The sequence below is a fragment of the Meyerozyma guilliermondii genome, genomic scaffold, assembly GCF_000149425.1.
Source record: "Meyerozyma guilliermondii ATCC 6260 scaffold_5 genomic scaffold, whole genome shotgun sequence".
NCBI classification, from domain to species: domain Eukaryota; kingdom Fungi; phylum Ascomycota; class Pichiomycetes; order Serinales; family Debaryomycetaceae; genus Meyerozyma; species Meyerozyma guilliermondii.
The window spans coordinates 622392-645609 of NW_001809796.1; the positions used below are offsets into that span (position 1 = coordinate 622392).

The 23218-nt window shown below is 41.5% G+C and overlaps 12 protein-coding genes and 2 non-coding genes across 14 annotated transcripts; 8 read left to right on the plus strand and 6 right to left on the minus strand. All coding sequences in view use genetic code 12, as the record gives it.

Annotated features, from left to right (window-relative positions):
* The first annotated feature begins 140 nt into the window (after positions 1 to 140).
* On the plus strand, positions 141 to 212 carry PGUG_06008. Its single transcript has one exon. It is a non-coding gene; the product is annotated as a tRNA-Asp (tRNA).
* An 8-nt stretch (positions 213 to 220) lies between these two features.
* Positions 221 to 291, plus strand: PGUG_06009. The gene has a single exon. It is a non-coding gene; the product is annotated as a tRNA-Gly (tRNA).
* Positions 292 to 484: 193 nt separating this feature from the next.
* Positions 485 to 1612, plus strand: MRP7 (mitochondrial 54S ribosomal protein bL27m; the record flags this gene model as incomplete). The annotated part of the gene is made up of 1 exon (XM_001483508.1): positions 485 to 1612. The coding sequence occupies one exon, from the start codon at positions 485 to 487 to the stop codon at positions 1610 to 1612; it is 1128 nt and encodes a 375-aa protein (XP_001483558.1).
* A 77-nt stretch (positions 1613 to 1689) lies between these two features.
* PGUG_04288 (protein retreival receptor) lies at positions 1690 to 2262 on the plus strand (the record flags this gene model as incomplete). The annotated part of the gene is made up of 1 exon (XM_001483509.1): positions 1690 to 2262. The coding sequence occupies one exon, from the start codon at positions 1690 to 1692 to the stop codon at positions 2260 to 2262; it is 573 nt and encodes a 190-aa protein (XP_001483559.2).
* A 54-nt stretch (positions 2263 to 2316) lies between these two features.
* On the plus strand, positions 2317 to 5568 carry SLA2 (Sla2p; the record flags this gene model as incomplete). Its single annotated transcript, XM_001483510.1, has 1 exon — positions 2317 to 5568. One exon carries the CDS (start codon positions 2317 to 2319, stop codon positions 5566 to 5568), a length of 3252 nt encoding a protein of 1083 aa, XP_001483560.2.
* Positions 5569 to 8486: 2918 nt separating this feature from the next.
* PGUG_04290 (uncharacterized protein) lies at positions 8487 to 9419 on the minus strand (the record flags this gene model as incomplete). Its single annotated transcript, XM_001483511.1, has 1 exon — positions 8487 to 9419. One exon carries the CDS (start codon positions 9417 to 9419, stop codon positions 8487 to 8489), a length of 933 nt encoding a protein of 310 aa, XP_001483561.2.
* Positions 9420 to 9515: 96 nt separating this feature from the next.
* Positions 9516 to 10004, minus strand: PGUG_04291 (uncharacterized protein; the record flags this gene model as incomplete). Its single annotated transcript, XM_001483512.1, has 1 exon — positions 9516 to 10004. The coding sequence occupies one exon, from the start codon at positions 10002 to 10004 to the stop codon at positions 9516 to 9518; it is 489 nt and encodes a 162-aa protein (XP_001483562.2).
* Positions 10005 to 10856: 852 nt separating this feature from the next.
* On the minus strand, positions 10857 to 11738 carry PGUG_04292 (uncharacterized protein; the record flags this gene model as incomplete). The annotated part of the gene is made up of 1 exon (XM_001483513.1): positions 10857 to 11738. The coding sequence occupies one exon, from the start codon at positions 11736 to 11738 to the stop codon at positions 10857 to 10859; it is 882 nt and encodes a 293-aa protein (XP_001483563.2).
* Positions 11739 to 12915: 1177 nt separating this feature from the next.
* Positions 12916 to 14340, plus strand: VPS23 (ubiquitin-binding ESCRT-I subunit protein; the record flags this gene model as incomplete). Its single annotated transcript, XM_001483514.1, has 1 exon — positions 12916 to 14340. One exon carries the CDS (start codon positions 12916 to 12918, stop codon positions 14338 to 14340), a length of 1425 nt encoding a protein of 474 aa, XP_001483564.2.
* A 14-nt stretch (positions 14341 to 14354) lies between these two features.
* PGUG_04294 (pseudouridine synthase) lies at positions 14355 to 15860 on the plus strand (the record flags this gene model as incomplete). Its single annotated transcript, XM_001483515.1, has 1 exon — positions 14355 to 15860. The coding sequence occupies one exon, from the start codon at positions 14355 to 14357 to the stop codon at positions 15858 to 15860; it is 1506 nt and encodes a 501-aa protein (XP_001483565.2).
* A 59-nt stretch (positions 15861 to 15919) lies between these two features.
* Positions 15920 to 17893, minus strand: PGUG_04295 (uncharacterized protein; the record flags this gene model as incomplete). Its single annotated transcript, XM_001483516.1, has 1 exon — positions 15920 to 17893. One exon carries the CDS (start codon positions 17891 to 17893, stop codon positions 15920 to 15922), a length of 1974 nt encoding a protein of 657 aa, XP_001483566.2.
* Positions 17894 to 18025: 132 nt separating this feature from the next.
* Positions 18026 to 19729, minus strand: PEA2 (Pea2p; the record flags this gene model as incomplete). The annotated part of the gene is made up of 1 exon (XM_001483517.1): positions 18026 to 19729. One exon carries the CDS (start codon positions 19727 to 19729, stop codon positions 18026 to 18028), a length of 1704 nt encoding a protein of 567 aa, XP_001483567.2.
* A 540-nt stretch (positions 19730 to 20269) lies between these two features.
* APN2 (DNA-(apurinic or apyrimidinic site) lyase) lies at positions 20270 to 21901 on the plus strand (the record flags this gene model as incomplete). The annotated part of the gene is made up of 1 exon (XM_001483518.1): positions 20270 to 21901. One exon carries the CDS (start codon positions 20270 to 20272, stop codon positions 21899 to 21901), a length of 1632 nt encoding a protein of 543 aa, XP_001483568.2.
* Positions 21902 to 22080: 179 nt separating this feature from the next.
* TBP1 (TATA-binding protein) lies at positions 22081 to 22803 on the minus strand (the record flags this gene model as incomplete). The annotated part of the gene is made up of 1 exon (XM_001483519.1): positions 22081 to 22803. One exon carries the CDS (start codon positions 22801 to 22803, stop codon positions 22081 to 22083), a length of 723 nt encoding a protein of 240 aa, XP_001483569.1.
* Positions 22804 to 23218: the final 415 nt, after the last annotated feature.

A 23218-nucleotide genomic window follows, 5' to 3' on the forward strand; every position in this document is an offset into this window, starting at 1 on the left:
TTTTAGTATAGCAGGTCACTTTTGTTGACCCAGATTACACCTAACCAGAAGATTTCTTATATATGCAAAATTTCAAAATATCCCAAAATAGAAACACAGATCATCGTATATAAACAACCGGAGTGTTCTTTAATCAATAATCCGAGATAGTTTAGTGGCTAGAATTACCGCTTGTCGCGTGGTAGACCGGGGTTCAATTCCCCGTCTCGGAGCATTTAACGCGCAAATGGTTTAGTGGTAAAATCCATCGTTGCCATCGATGGGCCCCCGGTTCGATTCCGGGTTTGCGCATTTTTTTGGACTCTTCTATGCCTGGATTCGATCTAACAACAGCATAACTACCATGCAGCTCATCTCCCTGAGTTATTTCTCTTTAAGATGCAGTGAAATGCCATGATCGTACCGTTCTCAAATTTACGCAGATATAGTATATGCAGTACTTCGAATCCTCGCATTTTTTTCGAAAACCACGATACTCTCAGTGATGAATCTTGCTGGCTTCAGAGTTGCAGTTAGGTCCGCTGGAGGCATACTAGGTGTTAGAACACCCGGCCAAGGACCATTAATTTTCACACAAGTGAGAACTGCAACCAAACGTGTATCAGGTTCTAAAACTAACAAGAATGACTCCGCTGGTCGTAGGTTGGGACCGAAAGCATACGAAGGACATTTTGTCAAGCCAGGGCAGATCATAATGAGGCAAAGAGGTACCAAGATTCACCCAGGCGAAAATGTCGATATAGGAAAGGATCACACAATTTTTGCGAAGGAGCCTGGTTATGTCAAATTTTATCACGATCCATTTCATCCTTTAAGAAAATATGTTGGTGTATCTTTGAAAAAAGAGTTACCTTTGCCCACGCCTCATTTTTCGCCTAGAGTGAGAAGATTTGGATACGTGGAGCTATTAGATCCACAAGAAGCTGCAAAAGAGGAATCGCATATGTCCAGGAAAGAATTTCTCCAGCAGGACGAACTTGCCAGCTTAAAAGCAGCGAAAGAGAGACGACTTGAAGAAGAAAGCAAGAAAATCGAACAGGCATTACGCTCCTTGGTTGAGTTGAATGAGGATGAGATGGTAATGGCCAAAGAGAGAATGCTCAACGTCGCTCAGCTTGTTACTGCTAGCAAAGTCAAATCGTTGGATGCAGAAGCACATACAACATTTGACTACAATTACAGCATAGATCTTGCGATCAGAAGAGGTGACATTTCTGAAGAAGAGGCAGATGACAAGAGAAGCCTCTATGCGACGTTAGTAGAGAAATTGTCCGGTAATGTCATCGTCGATGCTAAAGGTAACGTTTGCAAGGCCTTGAATGCCGAAGAAAGAGCCAGAAGACAAGAGTCAATACTTAACGAGCTTAAGGACAAATATTCGGGAGTCGCTCTTTCCCCTGAAGTGAGAAAGCAAATAGCGAGCTTGATAGAGTCAGAGGCGGTGTTCGATGCGCAAAAGCAAGAAGAATTGAGGAAGCAGTTCTTGCCCGAATCGAGACCAATATGGACCTTGGATAGTATTGTTGAGATTTCAGAAGACCAAAAACCGAAGAACGCTACAAGAGTGTACGATGAAGCTGCCAAAAAAGTAAAGCTTTTCACTACTGCTTAAAACAAATAGACCTGTATATAAAACATTTCGTTGAAGTGAAAATTGCACGACACGTCGTATGTACAAACAACTATAGAATGGCAATTGAAATTCCCACCAGCGTACTGGAGAGTCCAGTATACATTCAAGTCCAGAAATTCAGGGTCACATACCAGGAGTATTTGGATAAGTCTGTCCCTCTTACATCTCGTAGATGGATGGGATTTGGTATCCTACTTGCTCTCTTCTTCTTGAGAATTATAGTGACACAAGGTTGGTACATTGTTTGCTACGCGCTTGGTATTTATCTTCTTAACCTATTCTTGGCTTTCCTCACCCCCAAGTTTGACCCGTCCCTTGAACAGGAGATGAAAAATGAATCGATAGAAGAGGGAATGGGCGAGAATCCTGAACAGGACGAGGAAGAAGAATTTAGACCCTTTATCAGGCGATTGCCCGAGTTTAAATTCTGGTATAATGCAACTAGAGCAACAGTGGTGGCATTGCTTACCTCTTTTTTCACAATCTTCGATATTCCCGTTTTCTGGCCCATATTATTGATGTATTTCATTATCCTTTTCACATTAACAATGAGGAAGCAGATACAACATATGTTGAAGTATAAATACTTACCCTTCGACTTTGGTAAGGCTAAGTACAACAGAAGCTAGGCCGAGGATTATTTAGGCTACATACACTAACAACTTCTTCTATTGTACTAGCTTATGCATTTTAACTTGAACACTGCCGCAATGTTAGTGCAAATTGTTCACGTGACCCAGTACACCTCCACCCCTTTCGATACCGACTTCTCCAGCATTACCTCACAATATACTCGATCAATTAAAATGAGTAGAGCGGAAGTCGACTTACAGACAAGTGTCAAAAAAGCTTGTAGTCTCGACGAGGTTCCACCTAAGCGAAAGCATGTTCGAGCTTGTATCGTGTACACTTGGGACCATAAGAATTCTCGTGCGTTTTGGAATGCTGTCAAGATTCAGCCATTGCAAAGTGACGAAGTTCAGCTTTTCAAGGCGTTGATCATGATCCATAAAGTCTTACAAGAGGGCCATCCCAACACTTTGAAAGATGCTTTTCGAAATCGTGATTTTCTCTCTTCCTTGGCAACTGTTTTTCCCAGCCGGGGTACCGCCTACGGACGATTGATTAACCAATACGATAAGTTCTTACTTCAAAAATTGGATTTTCATCGCAATAATCCCGGCTTCAATGGTATGTTTGAATATGAAGAGTACATTTCATTAAGAGCAGTGAACGACCCGAACGAAGGCTATGAATCAGTTTTACAATTGATGGATCTCCAAGATCTGATCAATGATCTACAAAAATTGATCTTCGCCACAATTCACCAAACACCAAATAATCTTTGCAAGGTAAGTGCTTTGGTTCCTTTGATTGCTGAGTCGTACGGAATCTACAAATTTTGTACCTCTATGTTGAGGGCTTTACATCTGCAATTAGGCGCAGACGAAGCCTTGACTGTTCTTTACGAAAGATTTGACTCGCAGCATTTTATGTTGCGAGACTTTTACACGGACTGTCATGCGATAAAATTTCTCACGAGTCTTATTACTATTCCACGTTTGTCGAGCGATCCTCCAGATTTAGTTGGAATTGACGAAAATGGAAATAGAACAAATGACAGGTCACAAGCGAACACACCAGCTGAATTGTCCTCTCAACCAACTGCCAGTATTGAAGTTCCCCGCGGACCACCTCCTCCAGTGGATCTGATTTTCTTGCAACAGACTGGCATATTTGACCAGCAACAAGAAGAGCAACAGAGAATTCAGCAGGAATTGGAACTAAAGAGGCAACAGCAGCTCCAAGCGCAATTACAGCAACAACAACTCTTCGATCAGCAACAGCAAGATCAGCAACGCAGATTTATGGAGGAGCAGCAATATTTGCAACAGCAACAGACCCAACAGCAGCAATCCCGTGTTGCGGAACTCGAACATGACCTTTTGATGTTCAAGAACCAGTATGATAACGACCAGCTGTTGTTGGCCCAATATGATAACAGGGTCAAATCTTTGGAATCGGAAATGACCAATTTGAACAACAATGCCACTCAACAATTGGCTTCAAAAGATGAGTTGAATAACAACTTACAGGAGCAAATTAACAATTGGACCAAAAAATACGAGTCACTTGCAAAACTATACTCGCAATTGCGCCAGGAGCATTTGAATTTGTTATCCAAGTTTAAGAAGATTCAGCAAAAGATCAATAGCGCACAGGAATCTATTCTCAAGAAGGAGAAGCTAGAGAAAGATATCAAATCAAAAAATGTTGAGTTAGCTGATTTAATTCGTGAACGGGATAGAGCCAGACTTGATTTAGACAGATTAAGGTCTTCTAAAGATATGGAGATTGAAAAGCTCAGCTCAGAATTGCACCTTCTCAAAGAAGAAGCAAATCAATCTGGTAAAGTACAGTCAATGAATATGACTACCCTTATTTCGAGACACGAGAAGGAATTAGAGGAAATGAAACAAAAATTGGCTGATAGAGAGAAAAAGTTGAATGCACTTGGTGATAGCGACTTGAATGAAAAGTTGAAGGACAAGGAAATGGAACTTGAAATCACTCAAGAATCCTTGGAGACAGCTTTAAAAGAACTTGCAATAAGTAAGAATGATCAGGACGATGTGATGAATGCTCAGATCGATCAAATCATACTCGAGAATATTGACAAACTTCGGCGTTTGATTGATATATTCCTTAACAATAACATCAAGCGCATTCAAGAAAGCAAGCACGAGCTTAGTTCCCAAATGCAGGCAGGAAACCAGAGTGCTACCCCGGAGTATTTGCTCTCTATTATCGAACTCTGTTCTGACACTGCGACCGACTTTGCATCTGCTTTCAATGGCTTTCTTGTGGATGGTAAAGCTAGCTATGGTGATGATGATTCTGGGTATTCAGCGATCGTTCTGACAAGTTCAGAATTGACTTCTGCTGTCAATGATTTGGTTATTAATGCAAAAGGTCTTTCCCGCCTAATGCAAAATGAAGAAACATTGCTTGTGTTGGTGTCTAAAGTCTTGAATAGTACCGAACTGTACTTCAGTGGCTTAAAGTCCGAAGTTCTAGGCAAGTTGGCTGACGAAGATGACAAAGTTGATAAGGTAATTGACAGCAATTTACAAGTTCAACAGGATTTACAAGAGGTTGGAAGCCTCGTGGAATCATTGAGATCGAAGAATGGCGTTAGTCTCAAACTGCTGAACTTGGATGCGATGGTTGAGGATGAAATGGAGCGGGCTGCAAACACCGTCAATTCTGCTTCACAATTTTTAACCAATCTTTTACAAAATCCGAATATCAAGGGAGTCGATGTTGAAGTGCACGAAGCGATACTTTCTGCAGCTATGGCAGTAACCAAGGCTGTCTCTATCTTGATTACGGCTGCAACTGAATCACAAAGAGAAATCGTTAGTAAGGGAAGGGGCAATCAAACTCGCACTGAGTATTACAAGAAAAACAACAGGTGGACGGAAGGTCTTATTAGTGCCTCAAAGGCAGTAGCAGGTGCCACAAATGTGTTGATTCAAACAGCTGATGGTGTTATTAGAGATGACTGTCAGCAAGAGCAATTGATTGTGGCTTCAAACGAAGTGGCAGCATCTACAGCCCAACTCGTCGCTGCATCTCGAGTCAAGGCAAACTTTGTCTCCAAAACTCAGGACAATTTGGAGACCGCATCAGGCAGTGTCTCGAGAGCCTGTAAAGAATTGGTTGGTCAAGTTCAAAGGTATTTAACTCGGGCTGACGAAACTCAAAACGACGTTGATTTGAGCAAGTTGACACCGTACGAAGGGAAAACATTAGAGATGGAGCAGCAGGTACAAATTCTTAAACTTGAGAACACGCTTGCGTCAGCGAGAAAGCGTTTGGGTGAGATCAGAAAGCATGGTTACGCGGATGACCTCAGTGATAATGAATCCTAAGTTTAGCAGCGTACATATAGGTATCATCTCACATACACTTTCCAATGCACAATGAACGACGAATCGCCTGTTGTGTAATATATTAAGAATACACATCCCTCTCTTAAATAGTTGGCACGCCCTACAACTTAAATAGGAACAAACATATCAAGATACATCGCTCAAACAAGGCAAGTTTTATGCCGTTCCTCCGGTATAAAATTAGGATATATCTCGCGATTATCAAAGACACTCGATTGTCGCTTATTAAACCAAAAGGGTTTACCCACAGATTCATCTCATCATCGCACAGTCTCTATACTGCAAATTTATAAACTTCTTTTAATAACGTTTTTGGGCTTTAGGCACATTTCAGTAGACAGAATTAAAATCGACTGTAAAAATAGAGCTTGTATTTCATACTTGGACATCACAGGTCAAGAGAATCCATATCAAGTCCGACAATTGTCAAGTAGACCAGAATTTCAACCTTAGGTTAGGTTGTGTTTGACATTTACTGCATCAATTCATTCATCTAAGAGAAGCCTGTGATTGAAGATGGCAATGGCACATTATATATATTTAGATTGAATGTAAGATCACAGCAAGACCAGTGACATGTCATATGTATGAACCTATGCACAAGCATCACGCGAGTATCGAAATTGAAAAGCAAATGACAGTTTCTTACCCGTTCACACAAAGGAGGACTATCAAGTCATATTACGGGTGGGAATTAAAATGAAGTATTAAAATGGAACGAGTAATTATCTATGCATTGATCTAGATTCAGAAGGTCCTTGGCCAGTTTTGACACTATACTAGTAGACTTCCAGTAGTTTGAGACCTCCATCAGAGTACGTGCCACTTGTGCAAAATATTTGGGGCACAATTGCCTCTACAATCATTTAATTAGCGGGTTTCAGTCGCTCCATTATGATTCACTATAGGTCCGAGTTAGGCTCCACAAAACACATCTCGGAGCAACCCGGTTGCCGAGCTTCTCATTGGAAAATGAACCATACTTTTCAAACTAAGCTGCATGAAATGCTCTAGTTCGTGAGGCTACCTACAGCATGGCCATAGTTAGTATACGTATTCCCTAAGTTGCTATCAAAAACTATATCGAGGTCCTTGTGACGCCTAGCTAAAGCGTTAAGAAATGCAAACGATGAGGTCAATATTTTTCATTCCTAGATGAAGACTGAATGCGAACAGAGGAAATAAACACTAATGAGATCGCTTCGCGATAGCTATGACTTTTGGCGAAGAGGTGGCTCACAGGTACGGAATCGGAACGATAAGAGACTATGGTGGACAACTCCAATCATGATATTCCATCACACTCGGTAACTTTACCTTTTTGTTGTATAGCGTATTTTCGTGTGCTTTTTCTCAAATCGAGTCATACAAGGGAGTGTGAACTCCTTTATTCTAATTACCGGCAGTATTTACATGAAGTTGCATGCCTTTGTCTTTTTTACAAGTAAACTATATACGCTAAGGTGCGCCTATTATGTTATTATCAGCGTCAAGGATGTGTTTGTAGTCTTATTGATTCCACACTAACTTCAGATATAGGATCGGGATTGCAACGAGTTTGACTGTTCTGCACTGGCACAGATGTGCTGATAACATAATATAAAGATATTACAATGGACAATCAGTAGGCAACCAAAGTATATCAAGTAATATATGAGGAGGTATCTCAGAGATTTCATGAGAGATATGACGGACGCATAATGGTAACAAGTTCTGTTCATGTTGGCCAAAGGATTTGGTTCCTGAGTGTCGGGGGCACTCACGCATGTGTTCAATTGTGTTTTTACCCATCGCTTAAGAAGATGTGGAAGTATATACCTCAGCGGCGCGGTCCTTGTGTAATTTACTGGTAGCTCCTCTGTCAATGTACATAAGTCGTTTTTGAAGGTATAAAACGAGATATTTGTTTAGTATAGCTAGTCATCAACTTTTAGTCTTATGAATATGTATCATATAATGTTTGTTAAGTTTCGGCTTTTTGTTATTTTTCTTTCATGTTGCTGGTTTGAATACTATTGAATGTATGTGCATCGTGATGATACTTGTTCAATGAATCTCTTTAGCTTAATATTCTTTTTAATTACTTGTTTGGAGAACTAAACACAAGAGAAGTGCTTTTTCTGGCTGTATAAGTGGATTTAATAATGAAGGAGTATAATATGGAAGAAAATTTGTATTTGTCGAGACATATTTTGTTTCAATTCCAGCTTTTTCTAGAGCTCGCTGTCTCTGTATACGCCTATAGGTGACTTGCGAGTAAGTTCGGTTACATGAAGAGCGATGACTTGGTAGCACTCTACGAGCTTCGCAGCATCCACGTATGATTTCCATTGCGTAGAGTTGCAAACTGATTTATGAAGTGCTCTCTTTCCAACTGAATTTGTAAATGATTGATTCGTCACTCTTTGTAGCACAGTCTCCCTCGTACCTGCTTGATGTACATCTTACCATCTATGTATGACAATCGATTAGAGTAACGGGCCTAACAGTGATTCTAGTGAGGTAGTTTCTTTATTGCCATCTTAGGCAAGAGTAAGGGCCCTTTTCTTATATGGTTTCTGAATTAAAGGGAAGGCGATGAAAAATGGGATATATAACAAAGCCTCAGTTAGGTTAGTTTCGTGTAAAGTTAAGATCAATGAATCTTGCATGCCCATTATTTATTACGACGCAGTATTGTTCTTATAGTTATACCGTTTTTTTTAGGTATTTGTATCGTTACTGAACGGTCTGGATGCTGCGATTGTATAGACATCTTTTGGTTTTACCAAAGTTTGATTGCAAAATGATTCCTTGAAGCGTGTATGGTATACGAATAATATTATAAATTTACATCGTGTAGCAAAGCTGAGTAGAGTATCAGCGGTGCTCGTTCAGCGTCCTTACCCAAAATTTTGTCACTCTAAATCCTTCCTTCTTCCGTCGTCAAGATCTATCTCTTCCAACTTGATGAAAGAGGTCTTGTTGACAATCTTCAAAAAAACGAACAAGATGATGAAGAAGGGGAGTAAAATGTAAGCATCAACAAAGTTGGCGGCATCGAAAGGTTTGAAGTACGACCAGCCTTGAATCAAACCCAAAAAAATGTTTGCAAGTAGTCCTGCCCATGCTAGCCATGGGAACCATAATGCTTTGAAAGGAAGCTCATCCGTGGTACGTCCTTGTAACTTCCAAGCTTTGCGAAACCTAATGTGGAGGTAACACACAGCGCCCCATACAACAAATACAGCCACACCCAGTAAATTCACAATGTAGCCGTATGCCTTCGCAGCACCAGTATTGATGTTCATCAATGATATCAAACCGAACAAGTTCATCAATATAACCGCATTATAAGGAACTCCCATTTTGTTGACCTTTGACAAGAACTTTGGGGCTGCTCCTTCTCCTGCTAAGTTAACGATAGTGCGTGACCCAATGTAAATGGAGCTATTGATTGCAGAAATGCACGAAAGAAGAATAAAGGCATTGACAAGATGTGCCGCCTGATCCCAACCTGCTCTGGTTATTGCAATCGTCATTGGCGATTTCAACGTTTTTGTTCCGCTGTTCAATGATGGATCGTTATAAGGAACCGTGACTCCGTAACTAATAGCAATACCCATGTACACCAATATAATTCTCCAGAATGTTTGTCTTATCGCTTTTGGGATTGCCCTCGAAGGATTTTTAGTTTCGGCAGCCGCAACAGCAATGGCCTCTGTACCGGCATAAAATGTGGAAGCAAAGACAAATGTCAGGGCAACCCCCCTGAAGCCATTGTTGAAAGCTCCGGGGTTGTTCCAATATTGGAAACCAAATGCTGGTCTTCCCTTTACCCCGCCACACATATAAACCAAGGAAAATAAATAAAAGGCTACCAAGCCCAAAATCTTGAAAAGCGCTAGCCAATATTCTGCTTCGCCAAACGATGCAACACCAAGGAACTAGAACGCAAGAAATGCTGCCCAGAATATCAAAATATAGCCATAAAGAGGCACTTCAGGACCCCAAAACTGCAATATTGACGCTGTTGTGTTATATTCGTTTGCTAATACTGCAACCCAAACGATAACATAAAACCATCCAACGGTACCCCCGAAGGCCCGGTCAACGAATTTGTTGCCAAGAGTTGAGAATGCTCCACCAACAGGATATAACGTTGAAAGCTCTCCCAAAGACTGCATCATTGCAAACGCCACGAGACCTATCACTCCGAAGCCAATGATTAGACTGGCTGGCCCATTTCCCAAAGCCAATGAAGCACCAATCAAAATTCCAGGGCCAATTATACCCGCCAAGGCTAGCAAAGAAACATGCCTATTTTTTAACTTACGCTGAAGTGGGATGGCCTCCCCAATAACCTCCAGATCGTGTGTTGAGATCACGTCTTGTGTAGGTGTTTTTTTCTCGATATCAGTACTCGGTCTATCCATCTTGTTGGCGTGAAAGTTGGAGAAAAAAACTTTGATTTCACCATCGCAGCCACAGTTTGCTGCAGATAATAAATGTACCTTATGGTGTGTGGATGTGCGGCGGAAGCTGTTGGAGCAGACTCTTTGGACAAAACCTTACCAAGAGAAAATGACTGTGAAAATTGGTATTGTACATCACTTACTTTGGTTATTATTGATTCATTGGTTCCTTTAAGAAGAAGGACCCCGGTGTTTTGGCAGATGGGCTTCTGTTGTGCGACATTCTCATCCTTTAGCCGAGCTGCATTGGACCCTTCTCAAGAGGTTATCTAATCAGGAATTTACAATGCATAGAAGTTTCGACTTAGGTTTTGGCAACGTACATACCTTGGCGAAATGCGAACAACACCTTCGATTTCTTATACAGGATCCATTGGTACGAGTGTAGACCACTAAACAGATTTTACAATAAAGACAAATTACATAGAGTCTGGTATTAAGATGTAGTGGAGACCAAACCGACAACGGGCAATGAGCCGATATGCCTTCAAGGTTGGGCCTGTCCACACGATCTGGTCAAAAACAAGCGACGGTTGTATCAAAGGTGTCGTTGTCTTCAACCAGCTTTATCTTCTCCCTAAACAGAACCCAATATTCTATGGTGAAAAAAGAACTTGAGGCAGAAACAGGAGGTAAATTGTGCCCAACTAAAAACTACAAGTGATTTTGCTTGTTTATATTTAGATACTTGACTCAAAAATCTTGGAAAAACTCAGTTTTGTACGTTCATTACCCGGATGATATTGGACCATATACTGCATATAGTAATATTGGCTGCAACATCTAACAACTATCCTTGGGTCACCTCAGAGATCAGATCAATCCTCTGCTTGAAAGTAACTTTTCTGAAGCCTCGACATACCTAGAAGCGTATTTCTTTGTTAACCCTTTCGATGGAAGAAGAGCCTTACCTCTGCTGTCAAAGATCGCACCATTGCGACCTTCGAGTTCGGGAGCAATGAGCAAGGGAGCAATACCACTAGCATATTGTTCTGGAGTTCGTGTAAACCATCCAATCAAAGTTTCCAGAATTCTTGATTTCCAGGAATTCTCACCCAAAAAGTTGTCTCTAATATTTGTCTTGACAATGCCAGGGTTCAACCCATAAAAATGAACACCATCATATTTTGAAGCACTGTCGTAGACCAAAGATTCATTACCGGCGACTGTATTCATATGAGCTTTCATAGCTCCATAACTTTTCTCTTGGTTAAGGTCATCTATGGTTCCTAGTTGACCACTTCCCGGATAGGCCATGATAAACACTCTGGGAATAAACCCAAAGCTGTTCTTCTCTGTTTTGCTAAGCCTTGAGGCCATTGTACGGATCATTGTCAAGCGGTTCAAATAACTGACTGCCATATCACGCTCTAAACCTTCTTTGGTCTCTTCTCTCTTAGAGGCAGCGAATATACCAGTCGTGAAAAGCACGATGTCCGTGTCGGATAAATCTAAGTTTTTAGCAAGCGTTTGTGAGTTCTCGATCAAACTGAGATCCCCCTTGATAAACTTTATGTTCTTTCTTTCGCTGTCTCTGAATGTCTGTCCAATGACTGTGACAGTAGCACCTGCCGAAGCGAGAACTTGACTGATCGAACGACCCAACCCACCGGTTCCGCCTACCACAAGGACTTTAAGTCCCTCAAGGTTTGCGAGATTCTGAGGCTTCCATGAAAAGGTGTTGTCTACTGCCATGATTGTGTACTTTAGAAAACAACAGCTTACTGTTTAGATGAAGGAGAAGTTCCTTTATATATGGCAAATTCCAGTTGCTACTTTGGGTGTAAAATATTGGTAATCAATGCAGGGACCATTTCAGCCGCTCGGCCGACGTCTCGGTGCCCCGAGATTACAAAGAGATGTATTAGTAAACACTTGAAAGTAGAACCACATGACTGACTCGCTGTGCAGAGCGTTTGTATGTTGACATTGAAATGATATTTTTGCTCATGGATGACTGCTGTCAGATATGTTGTCTTGTAGCATGGGTTGTCTTCACAACATATTAGGCGGAGACCTGCAGTCAGAAAGATAAAGCTCCCTCAATGGGCACGCAAGGCGCCTTGAATCATTTAGAATTAGCGGCAACAGTGAATTTTGTGGATACTACTCTGAGAAACACTATTACAGTAGCTTAAGCAACAACAAAAATGAGAAAAGACCTAACTACATTGTATGTAACCCTGAGAGCTCTCGTATCAACATCACCTTTACGATGTCATCCTAACAATCTAAAGAGAGTAATGATTCCCAAACAAACTTTACTAGCTTACATTTATTGTGTATTTATTTTGGTTGAATTTTCTCTACCGGCGCCGCTTCGGTTATGTGTCTGTTCAGATTGAAAGTGTCTCGATAAGAACACGAGGATATGTTGACATATATATCTCACCTGAGTTTATTTTCAATGCTTCTCAGGTCTCATATCTGACCTCCGGGGTGCTTCAAGAGGATGCAATTGACAAAGATAGGTAATGGCCCACATTAAATAACACATAGCCAAAGCTAATATTATCGACGATCGCCAAACTGTTCTATTCTCTTTGGGAGCTAACACCCATGCCAATCCTGACAACGCAGCCGTGAATATAAAGGCAATTATGACTGTGTATCTAGCAAGTTAGTATTATTTATGACGTAAAAAGATGGAACATGTAAAGATCTGCAGCGAAGGCAAGAATCCTGAACTTGCATAAATCACTCATGCCATTGTCATTAGAAGAGTATAGTACTTACCCACTCATTTTTGACGTTGATCAATGATATCAACCCTTAGCCGTCGATATTCTCTGGTTATCGCGCGCGCTGAGTTTATTGATTGGGGAACGACTCATAGATAGTTAACGATTGATGAGGAATCAGTAGCTCTTTGATGAGGGAGATACCTGAACAAGTTGCATCGTGGTTATACAATGTACTTCAACCGCAGTATTTACACAAGCAGATAGCATACACTCATATAATACGTTTCCTTCAATCTCATCTATATGGTGAAGAGAAATTTAAAATAAGAACTCAAGTCTACACTTTTCCGGAATCTGGATATGAAGCATTAATGTTGAACCTCGCTGGCAATTTGAGTATACCGGGACATTCAACGGTCCCTATTCAGATCTGGGTACCACATCGATATCCATTCGAAGACGGAGTGCCTATTGTGTATGTTACTCCAGACCCATCCCAAGGCGCGATACTATTGCCAGGTAACCATATCGATGGTCTGGGACGATTCTACCACCCTTACTTGTCTAGGTGGTTTTCTGAATGCTCCAGTTATAATCAGGATTCGTTTGGGAGGTACAATTTGTTGGAGTTGGTTCAAGTCATGCGTCAATCGTTTTCAAAAGAATTTCCATTACATCGCCCATCAGGCGAAACGGGACCCTTTTCTTCCCCTGTTGTTCATGGAACACCAACACCTCCTCCCAAGCCTACAAAAGTTTTAGCTGAATCCCCTAAGATGCAATCTCCACCTCCTCCCAAGCCTGCAAAAGTTTTTGCGGAATCCTCAAAAATGCAATCTACACCGCCTGACGTTCCAATCGGGAATCCAAAGTATTCTGTTCCACTTAAATATCAAGGGCCATTACCGCTTCCACATGAGCAACCTCTCTTACAACCTCCCATAACGCAAATACCGAAGGAAACCATATCAACGTCAAAATCCACGCAAGCGGTCAATCGTAGAGCAATGAAGGCACCTGATTTGATTGACTCTGAAGGTTTAAAGGAAGGAGATATTTTTACAGGCGAAGAAAATGAAGGCTTCAGCAGGGATTTGAAAGAAGTTTTGTCCAAAGAACTTGAAGCTGGACATGCCAATAATCTTGCCACTGAGATCCATGACAATTCCAAAAAGATCGAAGCTCTCCACTCCCAGTTAGGTCATCATCGACAGCAAGCAGTAGCTAATTGCCGTAACTTGTCGAGTCACAAAGATTATCTTTCTCAAAAGGTCAACCAAATTTCAAATTCAAATGCAGAATTGGTTGCGTTAGACAAGCTTAATGCAGGGCTGAGTGATAAGGTTTACTTAAATCCATCGAAGGCAATTTCGATTGAAAACATCGTGATACCAGATCTGCAGCTAGTTTCGCAGCTATACGATACAGTAGCTGAGATAAAGGCGACAAAAGATGCTCTTAATATGCTTTGTGGTAATTACAAATCGACGAAGGAAATTGTGAATGACAATAACCTTGAGTGGTGCATGAAGTATGCCAGAAGCTTGGGGAGAGATCTCTATTGGCTTGAATTGACGAGACAAGAAATTAGCGAGAGAGCTGGGATGGATTAATATTCCTGTATATAATGGCGCCGCACGATGCAATGAGAATTTTTCTCAATACCATCATTGTAGTCTTCATATTCCCTGTCGCAATGTCGGACGAGTATATGATTAAGCCCGAAAGTATTGCGCCATCTAATGATACTTCTGAGTGGCCACTCTTATTGAAGAATTTCGATAAGCTTTTGGTTAGAAGCGGGCACTATACCCCCATTCCTGCCGGAAGCTCTCCATTGAAAAGAGACCTTAAATCTTACGTTTCCTCGGGTGTCATCAATTTGGACAAACCCTCAAACCCATCCTCCCATGAAGTCGTCGCCTGGATTAAACGAATCTTGAGGACCGAGAAGACTGGTCACTCTGGTACGTTGGATCCAAAGGTCACTGGATGTTTAATTGTTTGTATCGATAGAGCTACCAGATTAGTGAAGTCACAACAAGGAGCAGGAAAGGAATATGTTTGTATTGTCAGACTTCATGATGAGTTAAAAGATGCTAAGGACATGGGCAGATCGTTAGAAAATTTGACAGGTGCTTTATTCCAGAGACCTCCACTCATTTCTGCAGTTAAAAGACAATTGAGAGTTAGAACGATTTACGACTCCAACTTAATAGAATTTGACAACAAGAGAGGATTGGGAGTATTCTGGGCATCATGTGAAGCTGGTACATATATGAGAACGTTGTGTGTGCACTTGGGTATGTTGTTGGGTGTAGGTGGTCACATGCAAGAGTTGCGTCGTGTTAGATCTGGTGCACTTGCCGAAAATGATAACTTGGTTACCTTACATGACGTTTTGGATGCCCAGTACGTGTATGACAATACCAGGGATGAGTCGTACTTGCGAAAGATCATTCAGCCACTTGAGACCTTACTCGTGGGGTACAAGAGGATTGTCGTCAAAGATTCAGCAGTGAACTCAGTCTGTTACGGTGCAAAGTTGATGATTCCAGGTTTGTTACGTTATGAGGAAGGCATTGAGCTTTATGATGAAGTTGTTTTGATCACCACCAAGGGTGAAGCTATTGCCATCGGTATCGCTCAGATGACTACGGTTGATTTGCAAAGTTGCGATCACGGAATCGTTGCCAAAGTCAAGAGATGTATTATGGAACGTGACACTTACCCCAGAAGATGGGGATTAGGCCCAGTTGCCCAGAAAAAGAAACAGTTGAAGGCCGACGGAAAGTTAGACAAGTATGGTCGGACCAACGAAAATACTCCAGAATCATGGAAGGCAGAGTACAAGGATCACGATGAGACCCCTGCTCCTCCAGTCCCTGAAGCAAAACTTGCTGCTCCAGAGATTCAATTACCAAAGAAGTTGATTGAGGAAGTTGAGACTAAATCTAGTCTGGACGATGATATGGAAGAGGAATCTAAGAAAGAAAAGAAAGAAAAGAAAGAGAAGAAGGAGAAGAAGGAGAAGAAGGAAAAGAAGGAAAAGAAGGAGAAGAAAGAGAAGAAGAGAAAGTCCGAGGACGGTGAAACCGAGTCTGGAAAGAAGAAGAAGTCTAAGAAAGAGTAGACCCTCAAGATCTACGATCTTACATTTTAGTCATTGAAGTACGAAAATAAACAAACCTGTTATTGATTATTGGACACAAAATCTAGCCGTACTTTTATCTCTTCATAAAGCTCCTGATCAGCATGGCTGTTCAATTCTTCGATCAAAGATGTCAAGAGAAACCTGTTTAGCGATCGCTGAATTCTCAGCATAAGCGACCCTTTCACAGAGTTTAATGTTCGCTCAAGATATCTCTTGCTCACTTCCGTGTCACCGTGAAATCTCCTGAAGAGTAGAAAATTTAGAATGGAAGTAAACGCAAGACCTGATTCTGAATTTGATATTTCCTCCAAATTTTTGGTTTCAAGGTTCAGTACTAAATCACTGCTGTTCGTGCTGAATAATTCCTTGAGTGCCCAGTAAGTGATTAAAGGCATACAGCGAGAGAGTTCATTGTGACTGAAAGCTTGAGGTTTGAAGTTTCTTGCGTAGCAGTCCAAATCCATGTACATCAAGGCTAAGTTTTCTGCCGCCGGGGCATCATTAATGCCAGGTTTCGTTGCATGATACTCGGATAACAGTAATAAGTGGATCGTTGAAAATACCTTGAGCTCGTCAGTCTTGCTTATTCCACTCAAATGTGGAGGTGCTAGCACAGAGTAAGCTCGCATGCATTCATTGCCTACGTTAGCATCGACGCTTTTTCTGTTTTTCAATAGCAGGAAGTAGTATTCTGCCGTTTCTCGATGTTTATCCGCTAGGCTAGAGATCCCAAAGAGATATAGAATATTGCTGATTGTATCATCTGTAACGAGCAGCTTTATGTCTTTTAATTCATTTCGATTGTGGACACGAACGATTTCTTCAATTTCTGAGTTGAAATTGGGCTTCTCTTTGAGGAAACTGGACCACGCCTGGTACACAATTATTGTATCTCTCAAGTGTGCTATCCGTGAACTCAATACGCCGTTTGACGAAGACTGTTGAATTTCGTTATCAATAAGATCCCTGCAATATTGTAGGGCCCTTGAGGATGCGTTACCTTTTGGGTTATGTACAAGCATTTTAAGAGCGGTCAATGCGTAGTAAATAATAACAAACTCATTGGACGTCAACCACGATGCTTCGCAGAATATAGTGGTGATCTCCCCATCACTAATTGGTAGAGGTAGCTCAATCTGAAAAGTACCTGTCTCTTTCCATTCAACCCACTTCTCGCTATGTTGGGCAGACACTAAAACGTTAAGTTCGTTCATTACAATTTCCGACTCTTCGTGGCTGCCACTTTTCACTAAAATGGAAAACTTGAGAAGTAGAAGCATAGCTCTAAGTTGTATCGGGGATCTCTTGTTCTTAAACAATAATTCTTGAGCCTTGTCTAATTTTTCTTTGCAATCGTATGCCGGGTCGGTGTATGATAAGACATTGCAAAGGTACAACAAGCTTATGCCTCTTAAAAATGGATCGACAGAATGTCGTTCACTGAGTGTAAGCAAGGCATTTGTAGCCCCTATTGGATTAAAATGCATATACGAGGTCACTTTGAGCACTCGGAATAGGTCCGAAAGTTGGTGAAGTCCAAGCTCATCATATCTCGTTATTTTTTCTTCGACATAGCTTATGGACAATTTTGGATTGTTTTTGGCGAGTATTTGTCCTCCTATAAACTCGCTGACGAAGGATATCAATACGAGGTTGTTTCTCTTTGACAATTTCAACAGTCGCAATAGATAGGCCTCCGCTTTTTCTGGAACTTCGCTTTCAACTAATGCAATAGCTATTTTCAAGTAAGTGAGCAGCTCAAGCTGTGGAGTGAGATATTCCGAGTAATGATGTAGAATAAATTCCAAGCATTTCAATGCATACGAGAGCAACGTATACCTGTGAAGTAGGTCATCTTTGCTCTTCGAGATATAAGCATCACTGGTGCGTAGTAATTTTATAACTCGGTTGCTTTCTGACCCATTGTTAGCATTAATGGGAAACTTGAAATGGTCACTCGAAAATATTGGAATATGTTCATCATATGGATCGCCACTTAGTGACGTGGTCATATTTTAATATTTCAATGCAAGATCAGTAATGGATGTACTCTGCGCGTCTGGTGGGTGCGCGAACTACAATCAATTACGCTCTCAATTTACCACTGTAATATTATGTAAGGGATATTGTCTAATAGAGGTCTTTTAACCGGAAGGCAGCGTAAGCTTCTTGACTTCCTCGCTGAGCTTTCTTCTTCTTATTCGCTCTTCGCTCAATTCAAGCTCATACTGATCTTGGATATCACTGATAATTTTCTTAAATTCTTTTCGTAATATTGCCGTACTGGTAGAGTTACCAAACGAGCTGGGACGGGCAACAAACGCAGAATTGAGTTGCAGTGAATTTGTATTGTCTTCTGCATCGGCACCGCTCACGCTGGTATTCAAGTTCTCAGACGATCCAAGCGTGTTAAAGCTTGAAATGGGAGATAAATTATTTCCTCTTTTGGGGGACGACCCAGTCTTCAGGCCGAGCCTGTCGATCTTTAAGAAACTCACTTCTTTTTTCAACCTGGCGATCTCGGCATCCTTCGCCTTTGTTGTATCAAGGTCTTCTGTTTGGTCTCCAGCTCCCATTCTTAGCTTTCTCACTTCGTTTTCTAGCATGTCAATCTTCCTACGGTTGTCTTGAATAACTTTCCCTGAGTTTTCCTTTGAGAATTCATACTCCTTCGCGAGGTATTGGTGGGCGAAGCGTAAATCATTGAGTGCTGTTTTATATTCTGTCAAAGACATCGCATCTCCCGTAGTTGATTTAGATGGTGAAACGCTTGGTGACACATATTGGTTGGGAAGGTTGCCATCGTTACTGTTGCGTAACGTTGTATCATTCGCATACATAGTGTCACCGGCAGAACTTTCCGCTTGGTCCCTAGAGATAGCTGATTGAAGAATAGCATCGATGCAAGTCTTGGTCCAATTGGTTCGACTTTCAATATGATCCAAATTATTGCTTGAGGGTGATGGTGGAGGTGGGAGAGAAATTCCACGCTGAGCGGCCACCGAAGCCACATGCGAGAATAGACTATCGAAAGAACGGCTAACATTCTCGAGCAACTCTGGATTTTTATATGGAGGTCTGTCTTTGTTCGTGGAGCCAGCAGGTGATCCTGAGGAATTCATGGAGGCAGTAGTGCCATTGAGTGAGGAAAGCTTGACATCTTCAACGTAGCCGAGGACCAAGCACGCCAAATTGTGATTGGTCAAAATTGAGTTGATTGAATCCACTCGCTCGGAGATGTCGATGAGTTGTTGAGAAAGTTCGCTTGTCAGTTTTATTAATCTCAAGAGAAGGCCTGGTTCGAGTTCGATATCCGAGGATTCAGAGTTGGTAATCATGGTCCTCAAAAACTGCTGCGACACATTGTATTTTGAGGAAAGAAAGTGTTTGAGTTCTCTCTGCTCTTGAAGACTCTGTTTGAGGTCTTTCAAGGATGACAATGAAAGTATCGCATCCTTATTTACTTTCGATGTATCAAACACCGAATTTTCAATCAAAATCTTTAGGTTGAGATAATTAGGGCTCTCTTCAACCTCACTCACGGGCAGGCGCGTTTCTATGTCACTGTCAGACCCAGGGGTGGAAGAGAGGCTTGGCACAGAATCTCGTAATTGTACCTGTCCCAGTTCAATAGTGCTCTGGAGGTGGCCATTAAACGCCCCTTGCAAAACGTGGGAGTGTAATATGTTTAGGGATGGAAGGTTGGACGCCAAGTCCTTGAGCTTACTTCGGTACAGCTCTTGCAATTGAAACTTCAATAGTTCGGGGGTAGTATTGTCAACATTGTATGAAGAGTCGTCGTTCACGTTGAACGGAGAAAGGCTGCTAAAGTGTGGGGGACCAACCATCTTGATTAATAGGAGAAAGCCGTTGGAGTGTCGGCAGTATTAGGATGTGAGACGAGCAGATGTGGGATTCGCAAGTTCAGGTTTATCAATTTTCACTACCGCGTCCCTTCACGTGATCGGACGCGTCCAGTGTAGGAAAGAAGCAAAATGGCTGCAATGTGTAGAGGGAAACTCGAGTAAATAGGTTTACAAAAGGAGAGTGGTGGCCACAGCTCAAGTAATTTATATAAAGTGTTCAAAAGGGTGAAAACTGTGATTTATTTGGTAAAATTCACTATTTCAACTATTTGCAATATTCTGGAAATATGTAAAAGGACTTTCAATCATGAGCTCGAGAAGAGGTTACAAACTTTTAATGAAAAAGGAGGGGATTGTAATACTTTATTAAGTTTATAACAAGAGTCTACCCCTTCTACTTGCACTAACCTAGTATCTTTACCTGGCTCCTTATTTCATACCTGGAAGAGAGGGAAGAGAGGTAAGAGAGGATCCTTACACCGGAGTATTTGTGACCTTGAGCTGTCTCTCAATATCAGTCGCATGGTTAATGATTATAATGATAAAACGCAACGAATACCTGATAAGAAGAGCTCGAGAACATTGCGTCTAGTCACATTCAACGTAAATGGTGTTAAGACAATATTCAATTATCATCCGTGGAACGGTCATAAACAGTGCTTTGATACACTGCTTCAATACTTGAAGGCTGACATTGTTTCACTTCAAGAACTAAAGCTTACTGCCCAAAACCTCTCGAGCACAAAGATTGGAAACACTCAGAAATATAGGTCCTTTGTAAGTGTTCCGAAGACGAAAAAAGGGTATAGTGGTGTTGGACTCTTTGTTCGTATACCTAATGAGAATGAGGATGCCGTTTTGAAAAAGAATCTCTCAGTGGCCAAAGCCGAAGAGGGTCTCACCGGGTATTTGTTCTCGCCAGATAAAAAGGGTCTGAGATATCGTGAGCTAGCGGTGGAAGAGTGTATAGGCTGTTATCCCACGGACATCGATGATGAGACTTGTTCTAAGTTGGACTCGGAAGGTCGCTGCATAAGTGTGCAGTTGGCAAGTGGTTTGATAATCTTTTCCCTATATTGCCCTGCAAACTCATCGGGTACCGAGGAAGGTGAGATTCAAAGACTTCTATTCCTAAGAGTGTTATTAGAACGTTGCAAGAGGCTTGAAGAGAAAGGAAACGAAGTAATTATCATGGGTGACATTAACGTGGCACTTGACCTTATTGATCACGCCGACTACATGAGGGAGTCTTTCAAGCAAGGCACATTAAAGCATTCCTTGAACAGCTCCGGGGATGGATCCGAACTCGAAAAGCTCAACTTGGCCGAGTGTCTCAAGTTCAAAGATTCAACGCCCGCTCGTTCCTTACTCAATGCATACGTACATCCAAGCAGTGAAAGCATGTTGGTTGCAAATTCAAGCAAGCAATTTTTATATGACACCACGCGAGAGGTTCAAAAGCGCCGTTTGGGAATGTACACTGTATGGAATACTTTGACCGGTGCTCGTCAGTCTAACTTTGGATCTCGTATTGACTTGATTTTAACAAGCTCAAAGGCTCTTTGCAAGAATGTGTCTTCTGCTAATATCTGGCCCTTTCTTCATGGTTCCGACCACTGCCCCGTTTATACCGATTTCGAGGTTCAAGATGTTGAAAAGGAGCCGCCGCTGATCATGCCATTGAAACTAGAAGCCAAGAGCCACTACAAGCTTGTTCAACATCGAGACATTTCACAGATGTTTAAGTCGAAAGCCAGGACGACCTCTGACAAAGAAAGCGACAAAGCAGATGTTCCCGCTGATAGTAAGCGCAAGAAAACTCCCTACGTAAGTCGAAAAAAAACACTCGATAATAATCAAAGACTGATTAAAACATTTTTCTTTTCTGACAACCAGAAAGAGGATGATATAAAATTTGAAGATACAAAGCCAAAATCAGCTGCTGGCACTCGACTGGCAATTGACCTTCAACATTACTCCAAAATACTCTACGGCGAAACCCCATATTGCAAACATGGTGAGCTTGCTGAGCTAAAAACCAGTTTTAAAAACCCCAAAACCAAGGGTAAAAAGTTCTGGAGCTGTGCAAGACCTACGAACATAGACTCAAAATGTGATTTCTTCAAGTGGGCAGAGCCAAAAAAGGAAACATAGAATACTACAGTTAAACTTCATCAACTCGTTAATTTCTATGAGATGTTGCTGATTCCCGTCCATAATATACCGTAACAATGCTGTCGCAAGAGCCAAACAAGAAACGTAAAACTCTCTCGCATATCTGAACTAGCATGTGTACTAAGATACAATCATTCTTGTTTGACGTCAGGTAGTACTCACGACTTTCTGAATTCGCTCAACACCGGATAGATAGCTTCGAAGGCATCGTAAATTTCTTCTCTTTGCTTTGCTCCAGTAAGAACAATTCTCCCTGAAACAAAAATCAAAAGAACAATTTTTGGCTTGACCATTCTATAAATTAGACCAGGGAACAATTCGGGCTCATAGGACGAGAAAGTTCCGTGTGAAAAGGCCAAACCTTCGAGTCTAATAGGAAATTTAACATCACAAGAACCAACTATATTTTGAATTTTGAAGTCGGTAAATTTCGCATTGAAACCCAACTTTTGTATGATTCTAGCGTATTTTCTTGATGCAAGTTTAGAATCATCTTCGGATTTGGCACCAGTAACGACCATCTTTCCCGAAGCAAAAATTAACGCTGTCGTCTTTGGCTCTCGGATTCTCATGATGACAGCTGCAAAACGCTTTGGGTTATACTCGGCATTACGAGCATGTAATGCAATAGTCTTCAAATCCAAACGACAGTCGAGATTCACAGTTGCCACTATATTCTGAAGGGTGGGTACAATACCAGATGTGGCGCCGTCATCTTGATGTTGGTTAGGTTCCACGACGTCACTTCTGTCTTCTTCTTTTTTTAAATAGTTGGCTTCTTGCTTGGATTCGCCATCAAATCCTTGAGGAAACGTCAAGGAATTTGGTGCCGTGTACACTTTAGCCTGAGCGGCAGTGGTTGGTAATTTTAATGAGTCCATGGTGTGACAAGTGGAATCTATGAAATGACTGAGAAGTACAAACTAATGTTTCCCAAAATAATGCGGTAACTGTCTATTAAACTAGTCAGTACTCAGGATGCTTTGTATGTATCTGCCGCACCAATATAATAATTTGTGACACAAAAGCAAATCCTTATCGAATGAGAAATCGGGGGATTGCGATCTCCTTTTATACTCGCGCGCGAAATCCGGGTAACCGCACTCTTTTTGATATTAACTTTCTTTTTGAGATGCTAATACGCCCACAGCCAGCAAGATTAATTGGTGATGTTGATGATGAACAGTTTCTTCTACTGATACAAAATAATTTATGCAAGGACACAAGGGCTACCCAACCAACTAACGCTCTTTCAACAACTTATTTCTTTTCTCCTTCTTTCTAAGGCGCTCCACC